This window comes from Galeopterus variegatus, unplaced genomic scaffold (assembly GCF_000696425.1).
Source record: "Galeopterus variegatus unplaced genomic scaffold, G_variegatus-3.0.2 Scaffold4331, whole genome shotgun sequence".
Taxonomy (NCBI): Eukaryota; Metazoa; Chordata; class Mammalia; order Dermoptera; family Cynocephalidae; genus Galeopterus; species Galeopterus variegatus.
The window spans coordinates 48,934-64,731 of NW_007730442.1; the positions used below are offsets into that span (position 1 = coordinate 48,934).

Consider the following 15,798-nt stretch of genomic DNA (forward strand, 5'->3'; position numbering starts at 1 on the left):
TTTGTGATACAAATTGCAATATTTTGTTTGTCTCTCGGTGATCTCTGGGTGTGGGTCTTCCCAGGTAATACAGAACATCAGAGCAGCCTCATACAGCCCTTGCCAAGTGATTGCTTTGGTTTCTGGTCTTTCCTGCTTTGGAGAATTCCTTGGTGCAGCCTTAATCCTGACCCAGAATTCGGCCTTTGTTGTCCTGTAGTCTGACCCTGTCTTTGTATTTCTTGTCATCACCCTGATGTTTTCTCTGTGGTGAGAGTCACTGCCCTCCCTTCCTGGGAAATTGTTGTCTTATTCTGAGTAGGAATCTGTGTGCCTCAACTAGAATTAGACAGCAAACAAAAATCAGGCTAACTTGGAATTAAAATAAAAGGCAAACCAATGACTTTATATTTCTAGAGAAAGAATGGACTGTGATCTCTTAGGTCACAATTGTGCTGAAAGCTGGAAGGAAACAAGATTTTGGACTGTGTGTTGCATGATCTGTAGCCGCAGAGCAGCTGAGTTTGAGGTGGCCTAGCGTCATCTAGTGGGCATTAGTTTAAAGGCGGACAGAAAGGGTGGCTCCCAAGGCTGTTGGGCACTGAGCGTGCTTCCCTAGCCCAGGCACTCTGTTAGTGCCCAGGATTGTGTTTCTTCCAGGTGAACTCCCACCCCCTCAAGTCCTGGCCCTGGAGCCTGCTTCTCTGGCTGGAGTCCTGGCGATGGCCTCCTTTCCTGTACCCTCTCCTGCCTGGCGCCAGTACATGTCTGCAGCCTCCCAGGAGTCCCTCCAGCCACTAACCACCCCTGCATCCTCATCCCACCAGGTCCGTGGTTGGCCTGGAGGGCCTGGCCTGCCTCTGTTGCTGCAGTTCACAGTCTGGATCAGGTAGCATAGGACACAGAGCCCCTTTCTCCTGACTTTCTTCCAGTTCCCTGGGAAAGGTTTTCTCAGAGCAGAACTAAAAGACCAGAAGCTGTGAGACTTAATGAGGTTGGAGATTGGGTTGAGCCTTTTCAAAGGAATTGTTCTGGATTTGCTATTTGAATTAAAAGCCAGGGTTATAGTGTGGTTGAGTAGCCTGGTGGTCCTGCCCTCAGGGATAGCATCTGAATATAGGCTGGGAGTGTGAATCCCTCAGGAGGCTGCCTGACTGTCCCAGCACCTCGTCTCCTTATGGAGCTCAGTGACCTCAGTGGTAGCATCTCATGCATTCATGAGACCATTGGGTTGCGTCTCTCAGGAGGGCAGTGAAGTCCCTTCATGTTCTATAACACAGCCCTTGTGCTCAGCATGTGGAGGAGCATGGCTTGTCCACTAGTGGTTGAAGGACTATGTAGACAGGAGTAATAACAATGTAGGTTCCATGGGATGTGAAGAAATGATGTGTTGAGTGTTCTCTGAGTTAATGGGACCTGTGGGGAGGCCTGGGAGGCTCAGAGCTCAGGGGAGGCTGTCCAGGGCACAGCCAGGCAGGTGGCGTTACGTGCAGAACCTCACATTGCTGACTATTCAGCGGGGTTGAGCCCGTGGATGCCTCTGTGAATATCCTGAGAGTTGTAGTCCCTATTTCCATAAGAATGCACCTGTGTATAGACTTCTGTTTGAAATTTCAAGATCTGCCTTTTGGAGCCCACCCAGATCTCTCTGGTCATGCAGCACCCGCTACGAGCTATAGGAAGCGTAGCCCATGTGTGGGACCACAGGATGCAGTGTGTGGGAGGCTTCACAGGTCTCTGTCCTAGGGCAAGATGAAAGATGACTGGAAGGAGACCAGAAAATGACGTTTCAGTTTTTGTCTAAAAGTTAGGAATTGACATTCTTTCTCAGCTGCTGCAGTGTAAGGAGAATAGAATAAGCTTGTACATGTTTCCATTTTAGATGTGAAAGATGAGAGCATGAGTTAAAGGTGGCCACGGCTTTGTGCACAGTCATTGCTTCAGGGCACAGGGCTCTGGCAGGAGCATCTATCTCCTGTTGCAGACGGGGCTGGGCTCTCCTGGCTGGCCCAGAACTATGTGAGGGGCTAGATAAGCCTGGGGTTGGGGGGACATTGTTTTCCTATAGAGCGTTTTCAGACCACACCATTAAACACTTGCAAATCTAAGTACAAGGTTGGCAGGAAACCTTTCAGGGCCCAAACCCTACTCTGCTAAGGGGTCTCGTCTTTAAAAACAGAGACAAACCTTTTTCTTCTGACCTCTTGATGACTCCAGTGTGGCTCCTGGCTTATCCTCTTGCTCTGGGGGACTTATAGGGCTTCACCTGGAGCTAGAGGCTGGAGTTGGGCAGGCACATTCCCAGTGCAGCCTTCTCCTGATGTTCCAGGGATTTGCTGGGGTTTGCAGCTGACCCTCAGGTGGCGCTCCTGTTGGCAGCACTCAGTGTCTTCACACTATGGAGCTGGGGTAGTTTGTAAAGAAGCACCAGCCTCAATGCACAGTGCTTGGGGGTCAGGAGAAGGTCAGTGAGCGTGCAGTAGAGTCCACATGGAAACCAGGGGAACCAACATGGGCGTGTCTCCCTCTAGACAGTATGTGAACCAGACCCCCATGTGGTCAGGGCTCCAAGGACAACAGACACGACCAAGCTGGGCAGGCGCTATAAGGGCTTTAATATTCTCTCTCTCTCTCATTTCCTTCACACCCACAGTTGGCACTTGTTCCTGGCTCTTCCTAAGGCCTGTCCCAAGCCTGCTCCTCCCATGTACGCCACTGTATCCTCCTTTACTTGTGACTTTTCCTATAACTCTTCGGTTTCTAATGTTCTGTACAATTTGCTTATGATTATGTGTCTTTCTCGATTTGCTGAGTGGGACTCCCCCCCGGTGCAGTTCTTTTCCTCCCGTGCTGTACCCCAAGTGACTGAACCAGCACTTGGAGCCTGAGCACATGTCAGGTATTTGCTGACTTGCATGCAGCATCACTGAGCTCCTTGGTGGAGCACAAACAGCTGCTTCCCAAATCATAGGAGTCCCAGCATTTAATTCTGATTCCATGGTGTTCTAACAGCTACTTTGAGCTGTATCCTAAATAGGAAAACTCAAAATAGAAAGCCCTTTTATTTTCAGTGGGCCCACCTTTCTGACCATGTGTAAAGTTAGGTGGAGGAGCCTGGCCAGTGGTTTCCCATGGAGATGGTGACAGCACAGGGCTTGGGGCCTCCTCTTCCCTTTGCTGTACAGATGCTGAGAGCTGAACGATTGCTCACTGAAGTTGAGCAACTAACCAGGGTCCCCTGGGCAAATCTCTCATGTGTGATCTTGGATTCCTTAAGTGGCTGGGCCATTTCTCAGGGACTGTTGTGAGCTGTCCACCCCACAAGACCCTGGCCAAAGAGAGGCGAGACTCTGAGAGCCTCCGTCTGTTCAAACATACTTGGTCAGCGCTCAGTTCTGCAAGAAGCTGAAAGTTCTGCCCTTCTGGAATGATGGGGAAGGACCCTGGGTCTTTTCCCCAAATCTTTACTCTCACCATACGCTCGTGTATTTCACCCTGAGGGACTGTGGGCCAGCAGTGACCAACTTTTGCCTTCTAGACTCAGCCACAGCCTACGGCCCCCATCCCTGCACCCCTCCCGAGAGACTCTTTGGTGGTACTCAGCCCTGGGAGAAGCAGGCATAGGTTTTCCGGATGCCCTAAGGAACACAGCAGGGGTATTGGAGAGCCCAGGGGCACTTTGCAGTGAGCAGGCAGTTGGTGTTGGCAGGGGTCCTAGTGGGTAGTTGGAGTCACAGATGTATTCTAGGTTCTGCCTATGATTCCTTTCCCCATTGCCTATTCTCTGCTTGAGAGAATAAAGACTTATTTTTGCGTTTGAAACTGCTGGCCACAGTCTGCCAGCTGTCTGGGTTGGGGCTGTTGGTCTGTTGCTTGAGGCTTTAGGGAAGAGATTGTAAGAATGTCTGTGGGTGTTGGCAGCGAGGGCTGTGGGGCTGCCTCCCTGGCAGGGTGGTCTCTCCACACTCCACATTTGTGTGTCCCAGGGAGAGGTTTGAGAAGCCGTTTGCACCTCCTGACCTGGGACAGGCGGAAGTTCCCACTAACCTCCTGGAATTGCTGGCCAGCCCCGCCCTTGGCTGGATGTGGACATCTTGGCACATTCCACCAACTAGGAGCTGGGAGTAGCAGAGTGGAGCCAGGGGTGATGGGAAAAGCACCACTTGGCTGCTCTCCTGGGTTGGGGGCAGGGGGAGTGAACAGAGGACACATGATGGGGGAGGCGCTGCAGACGTGGGCAGTTTGGAGAAGAGCTGATGTGTATTTGGTCCTATTTGAGAATGTGGGGGCCGGCCCGGTGGTGCACTGCTACAGTGCGCCGCTTGGGAAGCGCGGCGGCGCTCCTGCCAAGGGTTCGGATCCCACATACAGACTGGCCACTCACTGGCTGAGCGAGGTGTGGGTGCAACACTGAGGGTTGCGATCCCGTTGCCGGTCCCGGTCCGGTCCGGGCGTGACACTGAGGGTTGCGATCCGTTGCCGGTCACGAAAAAAGACAAAAAGGAAAAAAAAAAAAGAGAATGTGAGGCTTTGTTGGCAGTGTCCCCTGTGCAGGATACAAGGAGGCCTTTTTTCAGCCCAGCTGGGTAAGAACAGGTCTGAGGAACATCTTCCCACAGGCTGGGCCTTGATAGAGTGGGTAGAGATCCCACCACCTGGTGCCTGAAGCCTTGGGGGGCACAGTGAGGACATAGGTGCTGTTGGTACTTAGTGCAGCCTGGGGCGGGGTGGGGGGTGTGGGATGGCTTTTCCATAGGGAGTTTCAGAACTCTTACTGGAAACAATACCTTCCTCCTCCTGTGTGTGGTTTCCCTGGGAATGACCTACAGGACCATGTGCCCACTGTGGAGCCCGTTTTTGTCACAGGCACGTCCTGGGAAAGGAGTACACCCAGAGAGGGCAGCGTGCTCCTGGGCCCCTTTTCTTCCTCCATTTGTGAATTGCTTCTCAGTGCCCACCATGTGCCTGACAGTAGCAAGTGTGTAATGAGCAGGGAATGTAACCCACGAGCCACCTCCTTGTGAGCGTGTTCTGGTTGGGGAGATGACGTCAGGCAGCAGGCAGTAGCATCCTGTGGTCGAGTGCTCAGCACAGGTGTGTGCAGGGTGAGAGGTTGAGTTGAGACTGAGGAATGAAGGATGTCTAGGGAGAACTGGTGGCCAAGGGCAAGCACAAGGGCCCTTAAATATTGCTGGATCTGAGGTTGGGGGAACGTGGGCCGATTATGCAGGGCTCTAGGTGTTGCAGGGCCTCAGCTGGGACTGCCCACGGCTGTGGGAGCCGTGGGAGTTGTGGGAAGGGTGGGTCGAGGGACAGAGGGATGTTGTCGGGGTGGAGGTGCTGAAGAGGTCAGGATTCTGATGTCCCTGCCATGTCTGGCATGAGCAAAGTTTGGGGCCTGAAGGAATCAAATTGCCATTACTGAGAGAGTATGGAGCGTAAGGTTTGTCAGAGTGGTGGAGGGTCAGGGCTTGGTTGGACAGGCGCTTATGGTGACCACTTGGTATCCACATGCATTGCCCCTGGTGCACGCCGGTGTCTGCAGGGTGCAGGGAGGCAGGCGCGGTGTGCTTCTCACCACTGGAATGTTCTGTGGAACTTGGCACCTCCCTTGCCCTGCTGCCCACCTATTCTGTTGGGAGACAGGCCCTGCCCTGCTTGGCTGCTCATCTGTGACTGGGCCTTTATCAGGTGTGCAGAGCAGGCCCAGCCACAGGGAGGATGTGCTTTGGGTACCAGGTGTCTGCTGGGGGCCTGGCAGGGGGGCAGCTGGGTTAGAACATCTCTAGTGCTTTGAACCTCCATGAGAAACAGAAGAGGTTTTCCTTGAGCCCTGGCAGTCTACAGGGACTACAGAGTCCAGGGCTAGCCAGAAATACAGCTTTTTTTTTTTTTTTTTTTTTTTTTTTTTGTCTTTTTCCGTGTCCGGCAACGGATCGCAACCCTCAGTGTTGCCCCTGTACCGGACCGGGGACCGGCAACGGGATTGCAACCCTCGGCGTTGCTCCCGTGCCTCGCTCAGCCAGTGAGCGGGAACCGGTCTGTATGTGGGATCCGAACCCTCGGGCGGGAGTGCCGCCGCGCTTCCCAAGTGGCGCACTATCCAGTGCGCCACCGGGCCGGCCCCAGAAATACAGCTTTTTTTTGTGTGTGTTCCTAACACATTTTATTTTCTTAAACACTGAGATCTGAAAAGATGTCCCTTGTCCAGGCAGTCCCCATGTGCAGCTTCCTCCAGCCAGCAGGGGCAGCAGCATCCTTGAATGTGGGCTGTGTGATCTGTGTATGTGTTTAGAAAGGTCCTGTGTGGATGGGTGGATGGCAGCCTTGGTAACAGCGCCTGCTCTCTGCAGCCTGTGCACGTCTGGTGTGGTGCGCCTCCACATCAACAGCTGGCTGGAGGTGAGCTTCTGCCTGCCCCACAAGATCCACTATGCTGCCTCGAGCCTGATCCCCCCAGAGGCCATTGAGCGGAGCCTGAAAGCCATCCGGTGAGTGCTCAGCCGCATATGCACACTCCCTGCAAGGGCCCTGCCCTTTAGCTTCTGCCTGAGACTTTACCAATTACTTTGTTTCAAAAGTTCTCTCTTCCTATTGCAGAAGTTGGCAGGTAGGGCTCTGATGCTTATAGAAGTAAAAACACATGTTTCTGTATCCAGTTCTGTCCAGAAATGACCAATCCCAGGTTTCCCCTGGGCATTTCTGGCATCGCCTGGGTGAGTGGAGCTCCCTGCCAAGGCCCTCGCTGTGGGGCTGCAGGGCAGGGCAGCAGAACAGGGCAGGGCAGCAGAGCAGGGCAGGGCAGGGCAGGGCAGAGCGGGGGTGTTGCTCACCAGATCCTCTGTATTTGAATCAGAACTCCTGAGATCTGTTAGTTTCTTAATATAATTGATTTCCTGCAAGGGAAGAGCTGAACCCAATCATCTGGTGTACCCTCCATCCCCTCCTAGTCAAGTTCCCCGTTTCCTTGAATTCTTTTAATTAAAAAGGGAAATCTGAGCACATTCCAGAAAATTTGGAAACGACAGAAAGCAAAGCACTGCCCAGTGCTCCCACCCTGCCCAGGCTGTGCTGCAGGTCAGATTCTGCTTTTCCTCCTGGTCTTCCTTGCTAAGCATATTTTTATATAGTTCTGTATATAGTCTATATTAAATAGACTGTGTGAGGGGATTTTGCCCTTCCCAAATTTAGGACTGTTTTCTTAGGAAAGATTCATTCATTTCTTCAACCAACAAACGTTTGCTGAGGATGGGGTATGGAAACTAAAACAGCTATAAAATAAAGTCTCTTACTTACGAAGAAAAAAAAGACATTTGCTGGGCAATCCCAGAGGTGCAATATAGAATCAGGTCTTCAGGCCTTCCCCAGTTTTGTTCTACTTTGTTCTTTCTAAGGGTGGTAGTAAACCATGCACGTTTTATAATGCCCTGGACACACTCCTGCCCTTCTTTCTGATCGCTCCTCGGCTTGGTCTCTGCAGTTCAGTACTTGTGGGTTCTGACTACACCTTTGTGTTCCAGGTACATACCTGGACAGGGGACCCTGTGACTCCACGTGTCCTGCTGATGTGTGACTGTACTCCACAGCCCATACCACGCCCTACTGCTGCTCAGTGATGAGAAGTCCCTGCTTGGTGAGCTCCCTGTCGACTGCTCTCCGGCTCTGGTGCGGGTGATCAAGACCACGTCTGCTGTGAAGAACCTGCAGCAGCTAGCCCAGGATGCCGACCTGGCCTTGCTGCAGGTACAGCCCTGGGAACCTGGATGAGTGGGAGCAAGGGGCCCCCAGGTAACATGGCAACCCCTGTGTGAACATGGGAGACGCTGGTACATCAGGAAAGCAGGCCACAGCTGTACCGCATCTCCAGGGCCTCTGTCCATCTGAGAGCTGCTTTGTGGCCCACCATGGGAGGACTCTGGTTCCTGGGCTGGCTCTGTGAGCTAGCAGCAGGACTGACTTCTTCCTCTGTCTCAAGGGGAGGTCAGGCTGTGGGGGAAAAAAGTGAGGCTCTCCCAGTGCTGGGCAGTGGCCTGGAGGACGGGACATCAGCACTGGGGTGTGGGAGCATGCAAGGTGAGGGGTCAGTTCACAGGAGCCTCAGAGTGGCCGATGAGCAAGTGAGTGGGAAGTGAGGGCAGGCAGCACTGACAGGGGCCGGCATATGTGCAGAGCCAGCACCTAACCTGGTGGCCTTACCCCAGTGTGTGCCCACGTGCTGGCCTGTGTTCTTTGTGCAAGATGCCACCTCCTTGCCAAGCCACATTCTTGTGGGCCAGTTCTGGCAGAGGGCTGCCCTTTCTGATCAGATGGAGGGTCCCTCAGCCTGTTCACAGATCTGGATGGAGTGTGGGCAGGCACGTGGGTGGTGATGAAGAAAAGCAGGAAAAGGTGGAGGCCGGAACAAGGGGCCATTGACAGGGTGGTCTGTGACTGTTAGGCACGCAGGAGCAGCCCAAGCTGTGGCACCACCCATGTGACAGCCTGAGGGCGGGACTGGGTGAATGCCTGTGGGTGGCACAGACCCTGGGGTCTGGTGGCAGTGTGCACCACGTGGCCACCAGGCGGCAGCAGAGGCCGGGCCTGGGAGCTGTGGTTCCCAGGTGGGCTGAAGAGGCACAGGCACGAGGCAGGTCCCTCTGGCTCAGTGTCTGGGTGGTTTGGGCCTGAGAAGCACACCTGGGAGGTGCTGGCATCGCCCACTGGTCTTTGCTTCTTAGCACATTAGGGCTGCTTATCTGATCAGGCCTGACTCTCAGGCTGTTTTTTCCCCAAAGTGTCCTTTTTGGATTCTGTCAGAGTAAGTCTCTCCGTTTGTATCCCATGACGCTTGGTTTGTCTCTGTGAGAGCACTTCCTGGATTCCACCTTGTATTTCAGTTTGGTCTCCTGGGCTGGACAGGACCCAGGAAAGAGAACTTTAAATGCGCTGTCCATTCCATATGTACCCGTAGAGTGAGGGAATCAGCGGCCCTCTGTGTTCTGAGGACACCAGCTATGTGGTGGATGCCTGTGTGCTTGCGGGTCCTGCTTTGAGCTTTGAGAGGAGCTGGCAATTGCTGTCTTCTGTGCTCATGACATCTGTGCTGGATGCCGGGCCACATCCTTGCTGTCAGAGTCTCCTGGACAAAGCTCTGATGTCCCTTTGATGTCCCCTTTGCTTCCCTGCCTCATCCTTGCCTGGGGTGGGGGGAAGGCTGTTTGTCATTTCCTTCCACAGCCCTCCCCGCTGTGCCTGGTGCAGACCAGCCAGGGTTGCTGCTGGTGTGGCTAAGTGGAAGCCACGGGCCCAGCCCTAGCGGCTTGCCTCACCACCTCTGGGACTGCTGTTTCCTATCCATGGCCCCGTGGGGAGCATAGGACTCAGGTGTGAATGTCATCAGATGACTTAAAATCACTCGTGTTCCATCTCAAGCCAAAGAGGACCTACAAGTAAATTTTGGGTTTTTTTGTCATGATAAAATTAGTATGTTCGTTCTTTAAAGTTTAAAATATTAAGGCTGGCCAGTTAGCTCAGTTGGTTAGACTGTGGTGCTTATAACACCAAGGTCCAGGGTTCGATACCTGTACTGGCCAACTGCAAAAAAAAAAAAAATCAAATATTTATTACGTAAATTATAGGCCCAAAAAGAAAAAGTCCCCACAATCCCATATCTCAGAGGTAACCACTGTAGATCAGATTTTTTATTTATATATATACAAACTCTTTTTTTTTTTATGATGGCTGGCCGATTTGGGAATCCAAACCCTTGTCATTATTTTCGAATAATAAAATTAGGATTTCACAGTACATTATTGGGATCAGCTGAATAATGACCTCCACAGACATCCACATCCTAATCCCCAGGACCCATGCATTGACCTCATGTGGGACTTTGCAGGTGTTGAGGTGGGAAGATGATCCTGGTGGGCCCTACATGTAATCACAAGGGCCCTTATCAGAGGGAGGTGGAGGCAGAGATTGGAGTGATGTGTCCACATCCAAGGGATACTGGTGGCTGGAAGAGGCAGGGCGATCCTCTCCTGGAGCCTCCAGAGGGAGATGGCCCTGTGGTGCTGATGTTGGACTTCACGGCACCTGGGCTGCCTTGTGGAGAGGCAGAGAGACCAGGGGGGGTCTGCAGGGATCGGGGGAGGGTGGAGACACCAGACTAGGGGGTGGTAGAGATGGAGAAGCCTTTAGAGTGAATGTGAGTGGCTTGGGATGAGAGAGAAGAGGGGCAGCCACAGGACTGAGATCCCACCGCATTGGAGTTAGCGATGCTGCTGGAGGTCCTGTTTGCCAAGAGGAGATAGACATGTCCTCGGCAACATGGCAGCCACTGTGTGCAGGTGGGGGCGGTTTTCGCCCTCCCCCTGCCCTGTGGTAGCCCCCTGCTGAGAGGATGGAGTGGTGTCTTGGAGTTTCATACACCTTTCCATGAAGTGCTGTGGAGCCACATTTACCAACTTGTCCACCCTCGTGAAGCTGGGATGTCCCAAAGTCTCTCCTGGATTGGATATCTGGTGCCCTGGTCTGTCTGTGTCTCCTGGTGTGCAGGGTCCAGGAATGCAGGCAGGGGGAAATCTTCTGTGGGGGTGGGGGGCGGCACACAGGGATGAGTTGGGGCCTCCGGATGGCACGCTGAGTGACTCCACAATCATTATCACTTGGGCGAGGCCATGCTGGGGTCCAGCTGGGCTGATCCTGTGTACCCCAGATAGCCCTGTGCTTGTGGGCTCACCCCTGGGTCTGAGACCATCACTCTTCAGTGGGAGCCCAACAACACAGGGCCTTGAGAGGGACACGATGGTGCCCAACAGTACAGGGAACGGTGGTAACAGGAAACACCGTGCTGGCTGTGCCCAGCACCCTGGTTGGAGGTTGGGAAGGTGCTGCTGGGAGGCAGAGAGGAAATCCTGCGGGGCCATGGCCACAAGGTCTGTGCTACATGAGTCTTGGGCCAGCCTCCCAGGCACAGCCCTCCCAGTGCCCCCTCTGCCTACAGGTTTTCCAGCTGGCGGCTCACCTGGTGTACTGGGGCAAGGCCATCATCATCTACCCACTGTGTGAGAACAACGTCTACATGCTGTCCCCAAACGCCAGCGTGTGTCTGTGAGTACCTCTGGCAGCCAGAGCCTGGAGCCCCCAGCTGAGTAGGTGAGGCCATGGGGCCCTCCAGGTGATGCTCACTGGTCGGCCAGGTGCTGGAGGCTGTGGGAGCCCCAAGGCGGGGCTGCAGTATGCCCAGGTTGCAGTTGTGACCTGGCTCAGTGCGCATATCCCTCCTGTGCCAGGCCCACGACCGGCTCTCTTGGCGCACCCTGCATTGTGCAGTGGACACCAAAGCTGGCACTCACGGTCCCCGGCTCCTTGCTTCCCCCAGTTCTTGCAGCCAGGGTGCCTGAGGGGGGTAGAAGGGGGACTGTTCCTGGGGCTCCTGCAGGCCCTCGAGGGAAAGTGCCTAGGCCTCGTGCTCAGCACGCTGTGTTCCTTGCTGCCTGCTGAGGGCTGGTGGCAAGTCCCCAGTGCACAACACATGGTGGGTGGGATCTGCTGGGCTCACAGATGTGCTTGCCTGACCCCAGGTACTCGCCGCTGGCTGAACAGTTCTCCTGCCAGTTTCCGTCCCACGACCTGCCATCCATCCTTGCCAAGTTCTCCTTGCCCATCTCCTTGTCAGAATTTAGGAATCCTCTGGCCCCCCCTGTGCAGGAGGTGAGTCACAGAAGCTCCGGGAGCCCAGTGTGACAGGTGCAGGGTGGATTGGGCACCACTGCTTGGCTGTTGGTCCCTGACCCAAGGGCCCTCAGCACAGCTGCCCACTTCGCCTTGTTTTTGGGGGTCTTGCTGGGCAGGTGCTATGTGCTCTGCCAGGGTGACCCAAAAACTGGCTGCCAGGCCACCTGCGGACATTTGGTTATGACGGGACACCTGTGGAGTCTACCCTGGCTGTGGTGGGCAGTTCTTAGGGCTAGAACTGAGTTGAGCTTGGCAGGAGAGCACCTTGTACCCCTTCTGGGCCTGCATTTCCCATAGGTGGAGAGCGCAGAGGCAGCCTTGTCTTTGCTAGGCCTGGACCCCATCCCTTCCCCCTGCTGTGGTTCAGGTGGCCACAGGGTCTGTGGATGTGAGTCCTGGGTCACTGGTCCCCAGAATCTACTCACCCAAGAGGATCTGGAGAGGACCACCCTGGGATAGTGCCCACCCAGTGGGCCTGGGTTGGGGGAAGGGGCAGGCAGGGGGCCTCCTGAAGGTGTGTGGATGAACTAGTCTTCGTCTGCAGAAGGGTTGGTGGCTGTCCCTTGTGAGCTGCAGGGTGTCCCTCTTCACAGCCTCATTCTGAAATTGTGACAGGAGGCTCTGCAAGCCCCTCTGCAAGCGCCTCCCGCCCCTCTGCAAGCGCCCAAAGCTCTGGATGGGAACTAGGGACCTAAGGCAGGGCTGCATAGCACAGGTGTCAGGTGGTTGTTCTCAGAGTTTTGTCTCCAAAAGTAAAGTATTTGTTTTAATAAGCGCCAAGCTCTACTGGGCAAAACCAGTCCTTAAAATTAAGCCCTTTCCCTTCTCAAATTGTGAATGAGAATAAGATCCTGGGTTTTCAGCTCATTTAGACACTGAGCATGACAGAGTTCTGAATGCCGCCTTTCATAGAGCCTTCAGTTTCCAGGACCTGTGCCAGGGCATGTCAGATGAATAAAATACACACTTTGCATCTGCAGCCTCCCTCCCTCCCTCCTTTCCTCCCTTCCTGGCAGTGCTGGGAGGGGCTGGGGGCTCCCACCCAGCAGGCTTCCCAGTGGTCTGGATAATGGGGTGGATTTTCCAGGCTGTGTCTGAGCGGTTGCTCCAGGCTTTGTCAAGGGGCCCAGGTGGCACTGAGTTTGGTTCTGCCCAGTCCCAGGGATGTGCTGCCTAGTGCTTGTGAAACCCTTTGTTTTATTTCTTAACTTCATGTTAAGTTTAGATACTTTGCAGTCCTTCTGTTTTTTATTTGGTTTGATCAGGTCATGCATGCCTATGGCACATTGCCCACTCCCCTCCCCAGGCACCCAGCTCCTCCCAGGAGGTGACCTTGGTCAGCAGTCCCTTGTGGACTCTCCCAGAGATGAACAGATGGATGTGTGTGTCTGCGAACACTGACATCTGCACACCTGCTTTTGGTGTCTGTGTCTGGGACGTGCTTTCTCAGTGGTGCTGGGACTCGGTCAAGTGCCAGCCCCACCTGCTGACCAGAGAGACACACGGAGAACCTGGCCTGGACGTGCCTTCTTTTTTTTTTCTTTTTGTCTTTTTCGTGACCGGTAAGGGGATCGCAACCCTTGGTGTGGTGTCGCCCGCACCGCGCTCAGCCAGTGAGCGCACCGGCCATTCCTATATAGGATCCGAACCTGCGGCGGAGTGCTGCTGCACTCCCGGCGCTGCACTTTCCCGAGTGTGCCATGGGGTGGGCTCCTGGACGTGCCTTCTGATGGGGGCAGGTTGGCTCCACGTCCGAGCAGGGGATCCCCATCCCCAGCTTCCTTCAGAAACCACCCATGTTCCCGCCCAGGACAGACTTTCAGGTAGACCCAAGGAGAGGACATTCTGCTCTTAGGGCAACTGCCATGGCCTCTTTCTCAACTATGTCTGGGTTTTCCCAGCAGTGGACCAGCTGGCTTGGTCCAGCTGCAGGCCTGGTAGGGTGCAGGCAAGGGAGGCAGAGCAGGGCAGCCCTAGAACACAGCATGAGGGACTCGGCTCAGAAGAAGGGCACGGGGGCTCCCTGTCATAGGTCCTGCTCCTCATCCAGATGCAGGGACAGCACAGGAGTGTGGTGGGTGCCAGTGCAGGTGTGAGCCAGGTACTCTCCCATCCTCTCTACCTTCCCCGAGGGTGTGTTGGTCTTGCAGAGCCAGCCAGAAGCGGGGGTTCCTTTCCTGAGGTTGGGGCCTTCCTGCCAAGGAGTCAGCACCAAGGAGCATGCTGGGGTTGTGTCTAGGGCCTTGGCTCTCTGATCCCCCAGGAAGGGAATGGGGTGGAGGGGGGCTGTCCTCACCCTCTGCCCACTCCGTAGACCCAGCTCATCCAGATGGTGGTGTGGATGCTGCAGCACCGGCTCCTCATCCAGCTGCACACCTATGTTTGTCTGATGGCCTCACCCAGCGAGGAGGAGTCCCGCCTGCGAGAGGATGACGTTCCCTTCACTGCCCGGGTTGGGGGCCGCAGCCTCAGCACGCCCAACGCCCTCAGCTTTGGTTCCCCAAGTAGGATCCACCCCAGGGCATCTATCTGGTAGTGGGGGGTGGTGGCCAGGAAGCCTGACATGGCACTGCTGGGAGTTACCAAGGTGCCCGCACACAGTTGCACACGTGTAGACATGCACACACCTGACCCTCATGTCTCCTGTGGAGACTCCTTTCCCCTACACCCCCATGGCTCGGAGAAGGAGGCTCTGCCTCTGAATCCTTCAGCTGGGGCTTGCTAGAGTCAGGAGCAGTGCCTGGCCCACCACATCATTGCTGGAACCGCCCACCCCAGCCTGGGCTTGGAGCAGGATTTCACACTATCACCAGGGAGACCGTTGGGACCCCCATACCCAAGGGCCCATGAGGACACAGTGATAGCCACAGCCACTTCCTAGAAGAGCTGTGTGGCCACAGCGTGCCCCAAAGACAGCAGCCCGTTGCTGAATTCCAGGGCTCCAGGCATGGGGAAGGCAAGGCGCTGTAAGGCTCTGGAAATTCCCCTGGCTGAGGACTGGCTTCTGGCTCAGGTTCAATGTGTGGACCCTGCCTGGCCAGGGGACTCCATCTCCGTGTTGTGGGAGGGGCAGGACGTCAGGGACCCCTGGGGGTATGGGGCCCTCAAGCTGCTCCCAGAGGGGGAGGCTTCCTGTGCCTGGGTAAGCCACATCCAGGGGATGGGGTGGAGGCACCAGGAGGGCCCTGTGGGAGCTGGAGGTGTCCTGGGGGACTGGCTGCTGCTCTGCCTTCATTGCTCCCCCATGGGACCCTGGATCCCACTGTGGTGCTGCTGTCCCTGACCCATGCCCACCCATAGCCAGCAGTGACGACATGACCCTCACCAGCCCCAGCATGGACAATTCCAGTGCAGAGCTGCTCCCCAGTGGGGACTCGCCGCTGAGCAAGAGGATGACAGAGAGTCTGCTGGCCAGCCTGTCAGAGCATGAGCGGGCAGCCATCCTCAGCGTGCCTGCGGCCCAGAATCCTGAGGACCTCCGCATGTTTGCCAGGTGGGGGCAGGGTGCCTTGTGGGGAGCCAGGGCCAGTGCCTGGACAGAAAGCAGATAGGGACATACCTGACCTGACCTGACCACAAATTTAAATCCATGAACAACAAACTGCTCACTGGTTGAAATGATGCCTTAAAACCTCAGGTGGATGCAGAGGGCAGTGTCACTGCCCAGGAGTGGGGAATGCAGCTTGTTGCTGGGACCCTGGGCCTGGGGCCTGACGTGCCTGCTGTGGGGCATCTCCCTAATGCTTTTTGGATGTTCCTGTCACTTGTTAAGAGGCAGCAGCAAGTTCTCACCATGTGGCCTTGGCAGGGATTTGTCCAGGACTCAGCCCTCAGGGTCATAGGTGTGGGGCCGGATAGTCTTTGTCACTCCTCCCAAATTGGGGGGCACTGTTGTAGGTGCATAGTTTTCTAGGATAGATCAGGTTGTCAGGGACTGAGCACCACCCCCCCAAACCCCCAGTTATGAACCATACTCCAGCCCCTTAGGAGAACCATCTGCAACTCTCCCAGCAGTTGGTGCCTGCATCCTGGCTCCTCTGTGCCCACCTCAGCTGCAGAAACCTCCCTAGAGCAGGGACCTTTTGGGCCCAGAACCACATG

General features: G+C 55.1%; 1 protein-coding gene and 1 non-coding gene across 8 annotated transcripts in view; both read left to right on the forward strand.

Moving 5' to 3' along the window:
• Positions 1 to 15,798, forward strand: part of NPRL3 (nitrogen permease regulator-like 3 (S. cerevisiae)) — a 40,784-nt gene that overhangs the window by 23,823 nt on the left and 1,163 nt on the right. For 6 of the 7 annotated variants that reach the window (XM_008587291.1, XM_008587284.1, XM_008587286.1 and 3 more), the window contains 6 exons: positions 6,333 to 6,470; positions 7,566 to 7,722; positions 10,964 to 11,070; positions 11,544 to 11,673; positions 14,012 to 14,201; positions 14,998 to 15,190. In XM_008587291.1, coding sequence (XP_008585513.1) covers positions 6,333 to 6,470; positions 7,566 to 7,722; positions 10,964 to 11,070; positions 11,544 to 11,673; positions 14,012 to 14,201; positions 14,998 to 15,190 — 915 coding nt within the window. The remainder of the gene's footprint in view (positions 1 to 6,332; positions 6,471 to 7,565; positions 7,723 to 10,963; positions 11,071 to 11,543; positions 11,674 to 14,011; positions 14,202 to 14,997; positions 15,191 to 15,798) is intronic. The other variant, XM_008587287.1, reaches the window with a different exon arrangement.
• Positions 9,478 to 9,551, forward strand: TRNAI-UAU. The gene has a single exon. It is a non-coding gene; the product is annotated as a tRNA-Ile (tRNA).